Genomic DNA, 14,045 nt, shown 5'->3' on the forward strand with positions numbered 1-14,045 from the left:
TTAGTTTAACAAGGGAGCAGGAGAGAGACCTGGAGTTAGTTTAACAAGGGAGCAGGAGAGAGACCTGGAGTTAGTTTAACAAGGGAGCAGGAGAGAGACCTGGAGTTAGTTTAACAAGGGAGCAGGAGAGAGACCTGGAGTTAGTTTAACAAGGGAGCAGGAGAGGTGAGAGACCTGGAGTTAGTTTAACAAGGGAGCAGGTGAGAGACCTGGAGTTAGTTTAACAAGGGAGCAGGAGAGGTGAGAGACCTGGAGTTAGTTTAACAAGGGAGCAGGAGAGGTGAGAGACCTGGAGTTAGTTTAACAAGGGAGCAGGAGAGAGACCTGGAGTTAGTTTAACAAGGGAGCAGGAGAGGAGAGAGACCTGGAGTTAGTTTAACAAGGGAGCAGGAGAGAGACCTGGAGTTAGTTTAACAAGGGAGCAGGAGAGAGACCTGGAGTTAGTTTAACAAGGGAGCAGGAGAGGAGAGAGACCTGGAGTTAGTTTAACAAGGGAGCAGGAGAGGAGAGAGACCTGGAGTTAGTTTAACAAGGGAGCAGGAGAGAGACCTGGAGTTAGTTTAACAAGGGAGCAGGAGAGAGACCTGGAGTTAGTTTAACAAGGGAGCAGGAGAGAGACCTGGAGTTAGTTTAACAAGGGAGCAGGTGAGAGACCTGGAGTTAGTTTAACAAGGGAGCAGGAGAGAGACCTGGAGTTAGTTTAACAAGGGAGCAGGAGAGATACCTGGAGTTAGTTTAACAAGGGAGCAGGAGAGGAGAGAGACCTGGAGTTAGTTTAACAAGGGAGCAGGAGAGAGACCTGGAGTTAGTTTAACAAGGGAGCAGGAGAGGTGAGAGACCTGGAGTTAGTTTAACAAGGGAGCAGGAGAGAGACCTGGAGTTAGTTTAACAAGGGAGCAGGAGAGAGACCTGGAGTTAGTTTAACAAGGGAGCAGGAGAGAGACCTGGAGTTAGTTTAACAAGGGAGCAGGAGAGAGACCTGGAGTTAGTTTAACAAGGGAGCAGGAGAGAGACCTGGAGTTAGTTTAACAAGGTTTAGTCAGGATGCTCAACGAACAATAACACTATGCAACAACCATCAAATGCACTCACAGCAACCTGGCATTTTTCCCCCTGAAAAAAGCCCAAGTCCCTCAGGGTACCAGAACAGCAGATCTGCATCCCCGGCGGACAACGGGTTCAACTGATCCGGACCAGCGTGACCAGAACCAGTCCCGTGCCCTAACCACGCCGACATGCCTACTCCAGGAGAAAGGGCAGATATGCGTGTTGATCTTAACATGAAAAGAAGGCGCCACCCAGACCTTCGGGCGAACCGCGCCCGGTGGCCCACCCCCAGGGCGTGAGACCCCTCTACATATGTTCAGATCCATTCCGTCATCATCCCCCAGACATGAACGAGAATCCGTCGATAACCAACCCAGGTCGTGGGATGTGGTCATCGGAAGAGGAAAAACCTCCATCTCAGTTGCTCTATAAAAACGCAGTTTTAACCTCAAGCAACCAAGGTGTGCCAGTCAGTCGCCTGTTTATAGCGAGCTAGCACTATACGTGCGTCGGGACACACCCACATCAATGAACAGGCTATTTAGACCTGTCATTGAATCCCCAAGGCGCCCAGGGGAACGACAAGAGGGGTGTGACACTTCCTAACTCCAACTATTTTTGTAATAGAAAAGAAGAACAGTATGTATCCCAGTCTACACAGCCGGGGGTAAAATTTTTTCACATTTTTACATCCCACCACCCTCTCATAGGAAGGAGACGGGAATCCCCAGAGAGACTTCCCACGCGAGCTGTACAGATTGAAAAGAATATATTGCACCTTGAGCCATGTAAAAAATTGGTTTTTAGGGCTCTCCGGGGAAGAGGCACTGAACCCATACACACTCAATAATCGAATTGAATCGAATACATACACAATAGAATAGGACTCCTTCTTGAGGTTCCACTCACCTTGACAATCTGAGGAGGAGGCTCTGTACTCTGAAGGAGGCTCCCTCACATGGAAGGAGGAGTCCAAACTCACAGAAGGCCCGAATAGGCTCTTGGTGAGGAGGAGCCCTGACCACCCCCCCGAAACAGATCCATCACATGGACCTGAACAGCACACGGAAGTCCTACCAACAGAGACACGCACGGTGACGTACTCTATGGCGGGGGAATTTCTGCGGTGCACACGCCCAATATTCCAGGCCGTGGGACCAGGAAACTCCCCCCCCCCCCCCCCTCACCCCGTAACGTGCGGGACCGCAACGTGACAGGAACCTTGAAGGACAGGGGGTGTACCCCTGACCAACAGAAACAAGGGGGAGAGGAAAGGTTACCAGTTCACCCCTTTACGACCCCACACCCATGATACGATGTAATGACAAAAAGAGAATATGACACAGTCATAGTCAGCTCTATGAAGCGTTTGACAGCTTCACACAGCGCATAAGCTAACCTGCTATCTGATTTTTACTAAGGAAAAAACACAGAATAGAGAGGGCTCTCTAAGAGCCCCGGTCCAACATACACATGTGCTTCTGTGGCCAGTCCAACCCAGTTGTAGGTCACATGACACACACAACCCATCATCATCTACAAAAAATGGCAAAAACACTCTACAGAGGAACGCCGTTTTTCACAATGAGAGAATACATAATTCTCGATTAGTATCGGCCACAGGCCTTGCTAAGCACACACGACAGCGACCAAACAATCTTTTCTTTTAGAAAAATAAAGTTTCTCCAGCAGTCATAGCACAACCTCAGCAATCAAGCTAAGGGTTACATCGCATCCCTACCACACAAAGACACAATGTAGTGCAACAACATGTCTGATAGGAGGATGAAGAAGTCCCCAGGGAACCGTGGGGAAAAACACAATCCTCCTACTTTACCCTTAATACGGCCAGTTAAAACAGGAACCTGTTAATATGTGAACACTCTGTTCATTGTCATCACAGGCTGAGAAAAGAATATTCTTTCACTCATTTGTCACTAAGCATAGCTTCATAGGTTAGTTACCTTAGTTGTGAGTACACGGTACATAACAACACGCATGATGTTTCTCACACAACAACCAGATCATTTTCACATCTGTAACAACAACCCGATTTGCCCGGAGAAGCTAATTACCAGTGACAAGACGGTTCACACAAAACTCGCGTCGTATCCCAAATGCATTGCAGCAACACACGTTTTTGGAAAACAGCGTTATTTACAAAACATGTAGAAGGTAAAGCCGGAAGACGCGTATAAGGTCTGGTCAAACCTTTGTCCTACCCGGAGCGTAGATCAGCGAAGTGCAGTCTCAAGACACCGTAGAAACACAGCCATCCTGTGTTGTTCGATCTGGGCAGCGTCGCCGCTCCACCCGTCGCTACGGTCCCTTTTGTTGACGCAATCCTTGCCGTCCTGGCTCAGGGCAGGGTCGACGAACATCCCCTGTCAAAGATGACGTCGTAGTCAAGAGTGTAAAACATGTTATAATCAAAGCACGTTCAACAGAGTAGCATTAAGCTAACGGCCGCTCCAACCGTCGGTCGCTACTGCCCCTGCTCGCGAGACGCCGAGCGAACGGCGCACGCGACCAGAGGGGAGCTCGTGGCGGCGTGCGAGTAGCCGGAGCTACCCCGCGCTGGCCTTGTCCGATAGCAGCAAGCTAACGTTTCCTAGTGATCACAACAGGCTAGCGCCGCAGCTAACAGCTGACTGGCTAACAGTAGGCCCAACCTCTGTAGGCCACGCAGTGATCCCAGCAGGCTAACGCCGCAGCTAACAGCTGACTGGCTAACCGTAAGCTAAGCAGCTATCACCTGAACTTGTACACAATGATATAACACTCACCCAGACAGGCCGCCGTTCTGAAACCCTCCTCACTTTTTAAGAGAAAAGAGAAACAAGATGTCAACACAGCTTTACAACGGTGATTTTACCAACACCCGACGGAGTCAGCATAATACCAACTGGCCTGTGTAGCTGACTTGAACATAGATCTTCCGCTATCGAACATCTTATGCACATATCTCCTCGTGAAGGAATACTCTCATTTGGATATGAAAGAAGGGGCTACACGGTGACAGAGAGAATCCACTCGTCCAAAAAACACAGGGATCACCAGTGTTAATGGTCGCGGCCCACTAGTTAACACTACAATGGTCTTCAGACCAAGGTCTTCTGTCGCCTAGGAGGCTGAACAAAGGACCCTAGCCTGGGGCCGGTTTTCATAAACATTGTCAATTAGCCCCCATAGCACTAACAGACAAGTGAAGCCTGCCAGCAACAGTACTCACCCAACCTGAAACCCACCGCTTCTCACAACAGCGGCGCGTCCTACAGTTCAGCTGTGGCCTGAAAGGTTTCACCCCAACCAACACAGCAAGGAACTGCAGTTGAGAAGCATGCAGCGGCGTGCTCCCAATACGAAAACCGGTGGAGGGTTTTTAGAATGATCACCATCTTCCAGACACTCCAGTGACGAAGACAACATCGCCGTATTTTCTCGAAAATAGTGAGAGAGAAAATAAAGATATGATGTCAACGTATCTCCTTGTTCTTCCTTTCCTTGTAAACATTGCTTTTCCAGTCAATATTTTTCTCCACGTCAAGTGGGCATATGAGCAACACGTTGCTTGTGATGAAATTTGAGAAGGAGATGAGTGTGTGGCACCATCCCTGCTTATATAGGTAAGCGGATGGGGGTGTGGCCAGATGAATGCTGGCATTTAAAGGTACATTTGTGAAATTATTCAGTGTATATATGCTGAAGCGAGATATATGCAATGAAACGCTGAGCGTTCACTAAGTGTTAACAGAACTTGGTTATAGTCATAACCTAACGTTTTCTTGATAATAAATGCAGATGTGGTGACTTTCATGGGTCCACAAGGTGCTTAATTAAGACATGTTCAGATACAATGGAAGGCTATGGTCGTGGTGCATGAACATACCTCCAACATGGTCCAGTAAGGGGAAAAGACTATGGAAATACCTCCAACATGGTCCAGTAAGGGGAAAAGACTATGCTGGCATTTAAAGGTACATTTGTGAAATTATTCAGTGTATATATGCTGAAGCGAGATATATGCAATGAAACGCTGAGCGTGAGCTAGTGTGATACAGAACGGTTTTTCCCTGAAAATTGGCTCTTTTGTGCCTTAATACGGTAGGAAGACGGGGAATTATTCCTCGGATACAGGATTAAAAATGTTTTTGTTTTTCTAATGTTCCTCTTCTCTGCCAGGCTGCCATGGGCATCGCGCACCTGATAATGATGGCCATGGCCAAGGAGGGTGTGTCACCAGCAGATGCTGCCAAGAAGATCTGGATGGTCGACTCCAAAGGTCTCATTGTCAAGGTAACATCACACACCAGGCGCTGTTGGGCTGCTTACACCATTATTATTGCATTGACTTGCATTTATTTTGTAGCAGAATGTGTCAGGTACGCGTGAATACTTTCCCCAAGGCAGTTGTCCTTCCGCGTTTGGTTTACGCGGCCTGATTGGCCACTGACGCTTCTCTCAGCGCCCAATCGCGTTAGCCCTACTATCGCCTAACTACTCGCTCAATATACTACTATCACTCAACTCACTATCACTCAACTCGCTACCGCCGTGCATCATATACTAAAACTAACTATCACTCAACTCACTATCACTCAACTCGCTACCGCCGTGCATCATATACTAAAACTAACTATCACTCAACTCACTATCACTCAACTCGCTACCGGCGTGCATCATATACTAAAACTAACTATCTCTCAACTCACTATCACTCAACTCGCTACCGGCGTGCATCATATACTAAAACTAAAACTAACTATTGCCCAACTCGCTACCGCCGTGCACAATATACTAAAACTAAAACTAACTATTGCCTAACTCGCTACCGCCGTGCACAATATACAGAACTTTATTCTGTCAACCTTGACAATGTGCTATTGATGTAGACTAATCAAAGTATTTTTAAATGCTTTATGTCTAATAAAGATGGACCGTGAAAGATGATCAATATTATACGTGCACGCAAGCACATTCGGGCCGCGCACGGATAATCGCCGCGTTGATTTCCTCTCGGACTTTTACAGCTTTTACAGTTTTACAGTTTTACCATTTCACAAAACAGCCTATATCTTCATCAAAATTTGTCTGATTATCCTAACACTGATAACATAGAGTCCTTACCTGACATCAGATGGTATCCAACTGGTATATTCCAATTCCTGATCACCATTCGAAAAAATCGATAGATCCAACGCGATACAGTAGAACTCCATGATCAGCGGGGCTCTGAGGTTCCAGAATGAACTGTGGTAACCCCGGCTGGATCAGTGGACTGGAAAATGTGGAGTACCAGAGTTTTTTCCCCATCCATTTTCATTGAGTCCATTCCAAAATCCCTTATGTCATCTGAAAGACGATAGGGGGCGCTTTTTTCCACATATGATCTCCGGCGGAGCTCGTGTATACTCGGGTAGGCTTGCGTGATGCAATATGATTTCAGATCGCTAAAAAAGAAAAAGAAATCAGAGAAATCTCGTGAGTGGCTTTCAACCACATAAAAATAAACCCGAGATATCTCGTGTGTGGCAGTTAAAGTGTTAAAATGGAATAAAAGCAATAACAACTTCCCACGGATATATCCGTGCCTCTGTCCACAACGGGTGGAATCGAAACACGGAGATCTCCGTGCTTGGGCGGGAATGTGTTAATATAGAGAGATGAAAACAATACGAGGAAATGGGCGAGGACTGTTGATGTGAGAGATGAAAACAATACGTTATTTATATATTGATGTGATGTCGATTGATATGAATAGCGCGTTACGTTAATATAGAGAGATGAAAACAATACGAGGAAATGGGCGAGGACTTGGGCTGTGGAACTGAAAGGTAGGCGCAACGCGATTGGGCGCTGAGAGAAGCGTCAGTGCCCAATCAGGCCGCGCAAACCGAACGCGGAAGGACAACTGCCTTGGGGAAAGTATTCACGCGTCAGGTACACACACACACACACACACACACACACACACACACACACACACACACACGCACTTTCTTTGAGTGTGTCTTGAGGCTCATGTTATTTACAGGGTATCTGTGGGTTATTAACACTTCCGGCGCCAACAGCAGAGGCCACTGATGGCCATCAGCGCCAGTGCTTTATCCAATGTAGGATAGGACTTATTTGCGAGTGCTTAAAATATTTAAAATATAATAGCAATAGATCTAAATAACACGGTGATCGTCAGTGAGTTGCTTCCAGTCAACATGCACGAAACAAATAATTTTTTCATACATTTCCGTTTTATACCGTGATGAATGAATATATTTCTGTCTCATCTCAATAAACTCCAGCAAATCGAGCTTCAATGTATTTCGTTAGAAATCGTGCCATTTTTCGCTTGATTTATTAATAGTTTTCAAATAAACGCTAGATTATCGATATTATGTGTCATCATGGGCGAACAGAAGCGGGGTCTGAAAAATCGCTTTTCCGTACTTTGGTCGGCGCGAACCTCGCACACACACACACTCTCCGATGGCGGAGAAAGGAACATCTGATTAACCCAAGATTCGTAACATAAAGTCCTTACCTCACATCTGATGTCCTGCAAAAAGATTAATCCAATTCCTGATCGCCATTCCAAATATTGATCGTGTTTGTTGATCCAACGTTATATGTCCAAAACACATAATCCACGCTGCTCCGAGTCTCCCCAGTCAAAGTGTTATAAGGATACTGCATGCCCGAGAAGGAAAATCTGGACCGGACTTCTTAGGGCGCTTTCACATATAGTTTTGGTGGACTCTGTGCGATACGGGGGGTGAAGTTGCAACATTGTTGCATTCTTCATTTGGTTCGGTCTGCATTCACATTGCAATTTGTCAAGCGCACCGAACTTTCTGAACAATGTCACACGGTCGAAAAGGGCGCTCGTCTAGAGAGTGGAAATGTGTGTGCGTGACTGCGAGCCCTAACGTGTGTGTGTGTGTGTGTTGACACTGGCCGTCTATCTGACGGCCACGGATAATAAACTATAGATTTATATGGAATTCGTTAACACTTTGGTTGCCTAAGGTTAAATTAATGATATACCATAGATTGCCAGCGCTATTTGTCTATGGAGAAAGTCCCCTTCTTTGCAGGGCTATACATTTTTAAATTCTATTGCTACATTGCCATTATTAGGGCCCATTCAAAGTCCTATATGTATTGTTCATTGTGTAGCAACGTTAAACTTTTTCATTCACATATTCATAGTAAAGTATGGTCTAATGTATAAGTATGTTTTCATCTCTTTCTGCAGCTTTCTCCAGAACGTGATATATAGCCCCAAATGCATTATATTGATGATGAAATACAGTTTGATGGCAATCAGCGCGATATAAAAAATTCCAACTAGACGTACTTCTAGAAGTTACTACACGTCATCTGATGTTGACCGGATGGGCGAGGGGGCGTTTATAATTCCGTGGGCAGCGTTATACCAATCATCTAATGTGGGTCAAATGTTGATAATATCAGTTATTATCGAAGACGGTAACGTTACACGCTGAAACTCACCCCAGTCTCCGCGCGCCGTTGGGCGATCATCGTCGAGTAGAAATTTTATCATTATGGGATATATTATTACCCGGTCCATCTCCAGCTTGTATAATGGTATATACGTCCAAATCATGTTGTTTATCGAGTTATTGGCAATCGATCGCTATGTAGAGTGACGAGCTAGAGTCACGGGACATGTACCGAGTGGCCGGAAGCAATACGGACGTCTAGCAAAACCTCTAATGCGTTTCCTGTTAAGTGCTTGCGCCGATCGGCCACCAGATGGCGCTCCTGAACCGCCAGAGAGCTCAGTGGGTCCTGCTGGTGGATCTCAGGCCAGCGGAGGGACATTATGAATCCGATCGCAGATTTTTGAAATATTGATATAAAGACGACGTACAGCGTCCCCCGGCAACTTTAGCATGGCCAGCAAAGACGTCTAAAGACGGCTCCCGGCAGTCAAAGTGTTAAACGGATTTGTTGTCTTACTTATTATTAAACATATTATTTATTTTTCCCAAATGAAGGTTGAAAGTCTGTCTCCGTCACAAGCGTAATGTAGGATAGACCGGTCTATCATATACACGTGTATACTTTCGACAACAAATGTTTGTTTCCGCGTGCGAGTTTTGCGCTCTGATTGGCCAGGTCATGTGACATGTGCGCCAATCGTGGGACAGCAAGTTCTGCGCCTATTTCTGGGTCTAACAGCCTGCAAACTACCTAACGCCTAGTTTATCACTGGTTAAGCTTAGGCGACTCTTTCGCAGTTGGCTAAGGTTAGAGTTTGGAATCAGGGCAGGCGTTCTATCGCCCTGCTCTAAGACAAACTCTAACCTTAACCAACTTCGAAAGAGCGCCTAAGCTTAACCAGTGTAGAAACTTGTGGTCCCACGATTGGCGCACATGTCACATGACCAGAAACGCGCGTGGCCAATCAGAGACGCGGAAACAAACATTTGTTCTCGAAAGTATTCAGGCAAACAATGAGTCTATCGAGAGAGAGATAGACCGGTCTATAGAGAGAGAGAGAGCACAACTCATTGACTGCCTTAAATTAGCACACACAAATCACAACACTAACGTTATTTATTTGAATTGTTCCTGTTCATTAATTATTTTTAATAGACCGGTCTATCTCTCTCTCTCTTGATAGACCGGTCTATCCTACATTACGAGCAACCAATGAGTCTATCTGACGGCCACGGATAATAAACTATAGATTTAGATTCAATGTCAACGCCTTTTAAATATAATCAAAACGTTCCCGCATTTCTGTCTGCTTTATGGTTTTATGACGGACATCATAACAAGTTGAGTTCTAACAAAGTAAGTAAGTATTTATAAAGCACCTTTCATACATGTCATGTAGCTCAAAGTGCTGTACACAAATATAGGCATATATAACGAAAAAAGCAATAAAGTCACCGTGATCAGTTAAGATCAATGTTTAAAAAAAATAATAATAATAATGATAATAATAATAATAATAATAATAATAATAATAATAATAATAATAATAATAATAATAATAATAATAATAATAATAATAATAATAATAATAACGTAAAAATGAAAATAACGTAAAAATGAAAACAGTCATTTGCTTACCAGTTTGGGAGAACAGGTCCGCACAAACATGTCCGCTCAGTAGCAACCGGAAGTGCACTAAACCAATGCACTTGTACGGTAGGTAGCAATGTTTAGCTCTTATAACGCTAGTGTAGTTACGTTTTTATCAGTGGTCAGAGTTGGGTCCACAGGACTTTTCCAAGTCCCATGGATCCATCAGTGGCCGTGTATTGTGTGCGTATGTACCCGTTCCCTCATGTGGTCAGTGGCCAGAGTTGGGTCCACAGGACTTATCCAAGCCCCATGGATCCATCAGTGGCCGCGTATTGTGTGCGTATGTACCCGTTCCCTCATCTAAAGAGTTGGGTCCACAAGACTTTTCCAAGCCTTACGGATCCATCAGTGGTCGTGTATTGTGTGCGTATGTACCCGTTCCTTCATCTAAAAAGTTGGGTCCACAAGGCTTATCCTAGCCTCATGGATCCATCAGGTTTTTCCAAGCCATAACTATTTGTAAGCTAGACTGTATAGGTACGTTTTTAATTTTCCTTTAAAAATGTGTATGGAGCTGGCGTTTCTGATGTGTGTTGGAACAAAGACCAGGCAGGATGTGCTTCATCTAGCTATTCAGCCCAATGCATGAATGCTGAGTCTGGCATCAGTTTGCTTACATCAAATGTAGAGCTGCCGCGGTATTGATATTTTCCTTACCGCACAAATTTGCGTAATATTTCATACCACGCAGTATTAACAGCAAAAAAATGGAATGCATTTTATTTATTTTTTTTTTAATAGTAGTCTACTCTTTATAGCATATAGCCTGCCTCTAGTCTAAATGTCTATCTTTAGAGCATGGGTAGGCAACCTTAGGCACGCGTGCCTGCATAGGCACGCGGGGGCATTTGCATAGGCACAGGGGCAGCAGTAAAAAAAAAATATATATATATAAGTAACTGTACCTACAGTAGATTTTATTCACGGTCTTTGCTGCCCTGTTACTGGCGCCTGGTGATACTAAATCCAGATTTAACACTGCCATTCGAAAGAGGAGATTTGGCCCGATCCATAGATGTGTGACTTGGCCATAATAAGGTAATGTAAGGCCTTAGGGGTGTAACGGTACGTGTATTCATCCCGCGAATTTACGGTACGGACGTCACGGTGCGGCACGCGCAGCCATACGAAGAATACATCTCATACCACTAGGTGGAACTAGGGTTGCACATTTTACAAATCTATGCTCAATATCTTTACTTTACTTTACACTGGCTTACATTGATCTTTAACGTTGAATATTAAGCTTGTATTGCCAAATTTAGATGATGAATAAAACGTTGAAGGCATGATGACAAGCGGACAGAACAAATTAACAACGCGCACTGACACTGCACTGGGCCGCTTCTCCCCTCCTCCCCTCCCGTTTACTAGTCTAGTAGAGCCTAGGTGTCCCTAAAACAAAACCATGAATGAATTATATGTTTGTAACACAGCAGGGTCATTACAATTTTACAGTTTACTTTAGTTTTCTTGTTTGCCCAATAATGTTAACCAATGGAAAGACACACACCAAGTTCCAACACACACATGAACTTTCTCCCACGGACTTTCTCTCACAGCTGATCGGAGAAAAAAAAAGAAGCAATACATACCTTTCCGGACTGATCATCTGAGCTCCTCTCCAGTTGAACTGCTACGGTGTTTAAATCCAAAATATTGATAAATCCTCTGCCATTGTCGTGTAACATGTCATCTGTTCTCTAGTCTTCTTCAGTCTCGGCTTCACGTGAAGTTAAATCCTCTCTACAAGTGAAACTGAAACTTAACAAGCAAATGGCTGCATTGCATAAGTTGTTAAGGGGGCAGTAGGCAATTAATTTACTCAGTGGATGCCTGAACACAGAATGACACCAGTATCACTGACTACCACAGCAAGCCTATAGAAAATGATTCTATTTAATAATAATTATTATTATTATAAATATATAATAATAATTATAAATATTTCTTTCCTGTTGTGAGAGCTTGGTGAGTCTGGTGAGAGCTTGGTGTGTCTGGTGAGAGCTTGGTGTGTCTGGTGAGAGGTTGGTGTGTCTGGTGAGAGCTTGGTGTGTCTGGTGAGAGCTTGGTGTGTCTGGTGGTGAGAGCTTGGTGAGAGCTTGGTGTGTCTGGTGAGAGCTTGGTGAGTCTGGTGAGAGCTTGGTGAGTCTGGTGAGAGCTTGGTGTGTCTGGTGAGAGCTTGGTGAGTCTGGTGAGAGCTTGGTGAGTCTGGTGAGAGCTTGGTGAGTCTGGTGAGAGCTTGGTGAGTCTGGTGAGAGCTTGGTGAGTCTGGTGAGAGCTTGGTGTGTCTGGTGAGAGCTTGGTGCGTCTGGTGAGAGCTTGGTGTGTCTGGTGAGAGCTTGGTGTGTCTGGTGAGAGCTTGGTGTGTCTGGTGAGAGCTTGGTGTGTCTGGTGGTGAGAGCTTGGTGAGAGCTTGGTGTGTCTGGTGAGAGCTTGGTGAGTCTGGTGAGAGCTTGGTGAGTCTGGTGAGAGCTTGGTGTGTCTGGTGAGAGCTTGGTGTGTCTGGTGAGAGCTTGGTGAGTCTGGTGAGAGCTTGGTGAGTCTGGTGAGAGCTTGGTGAGTCTGGTGAGAGCTTGGTGAGTCTGGTGAGAGCTTGGTGAGTCTGGTGAGAGCTTGGTGTGTCTGGTGAGAGCTTGGTGAGTCTGGTGAGAGCTTGGTGAGTCTGGTGAGAGCTTGGTGAGTCTGGTGAGAGCTTGGTGAGTCTGGTGAGAGCTTGGTGAGTCTGGTGAGAGCTTGGTGTGTCTGGTGAGAGCTTGGTGAGTCTGGTGAGAGCTTGGTGAGTCTGGTGAGAGCTTGGTGAGTCTGGTGAGAGCTTGGTGAGTCTGGTGAGAGCTTGGTGAGTCTGGTGAGAGCTTGGTGAGTCTGGTGAGAGCTTGGTGAGTCTGGTGAGAGCTTGGTGAGTCTGGTGAGAGCTTGGTGTGTCTGGTGAGAGCTTGGTGAGTCTGGTGAGAGCTTGGTGAGTCTGGTGAGAGCTTGGTGAGTCTGGTGAGAGCTTGGTGTGTCTGGTGAGAGCTTGGTGTGTCTGGTGAGAGCTTGGTGAGAGCTTGGTGAGAGCTTGGTGTGTCTGGTGAGAGCTTGGTGTGTCTGGTGAGAGCTTGGTGAGAGCTTGGTGTGTCTGGTGAGAGCTTGGTGTGTCTGGTGAGAGCTTGGTGTGTCTGGTGAGAGCTTGGTGTGTCTGGTGAGAGCTTGGTGTGTCTGGTGAGAGCTTGGTGAGTCTGGTGAGAGCTTGGTGTGTCTGGTGAGAGCTTGGTGTGTCTGGTGAGAGCTTGGTGTGTCTGGTGAGAGCTTGGTGAGTCTGGTGAGAGCTTGGTGTGTCTGGTGAGAGCTTGGTGAGTCTGGTGAGAGCTTGGTGAGAGCTTGGTGTGTCTGGTGAGAGCTTGGTGTGTCTGGTGAGAGCTTGGTGAGAGCTTGGTGTGTCTGGTGAGAGCTTGGTGAGTCTGGTGAGAGCTTGGTGAGTCTGGTGAGAGCTTGGTGAGTCTGGTGAGAGCTTGGTGTGTCTGGTGAGAGCTTGGTGTGTCTGGTGAGAGCTTGGTGTGTCTGGTGAGAGCTTGGTGAGTCTGGTGAGAGCTTGGTGTGTCTGGTGAGAGCTTGGTGTGTCTGGTGAGAGCTTGGTGAGTCTGGTGAGAGCTTGGTGTGTCTGGTGAGAGCTTGGTGTGTCTGGTGAGAGCTTGGTGTGTCTGGTGAGAGCTTGGTGTGTCTGGTGAGAACTTGGTGAGTCTGGTGAGAGCTTGGTGTGTCTGGTGAGAACTTGGTGTGTCTGGTGAGAGCTTGGTGTGTCTGGTGAGAGCTTGGTGTGTCTGGTGAGAGCTTGGTGTGTCTGGTGAGAGCTTGGTGAGTCTGGTGAGAGCTTGGTGTGTCTGGTGAGATGTTGGTGAGAG

At 46.0% G+C, this 14,045-nt stretch overlaps 1 protein-coding gene across 1 annotated transcript in view; it reads left to right on the top strand.

The window, feature by feature from the left end:
• me3 (malic enzyme 3, NADP(+)-dependent, mitochondrial) overlaps window positions 1–14,045 on the top strand; it is a 120,602-nt gene that overhangs the window by 62,797 nt on the left and 43,760 nt on the right. The window contains exon 8 of the mRNA XM_084313869.1: window positions 5,230–5,343. Within this exon, the coding sequence (XP_084169995.1) occupies window positions 5,230–5,343 (114 nt within the window). The remainder of the gene's footprint in view (window positions 1–5,229; window positions 5,344–14,045) is intronic.

This window comes from Notolepis coatsorum, assembly GCF_963971535.1.
Source record: "Notolepis coatsorum genome assembly, chromosome: 5".
Taxonomy (NCBI): Eukaryota; Metazoa; Chordata; class Actinopteri; order Aulopiformes; family Paralepididae; genus Notolepis; species Notolepis coatsorum.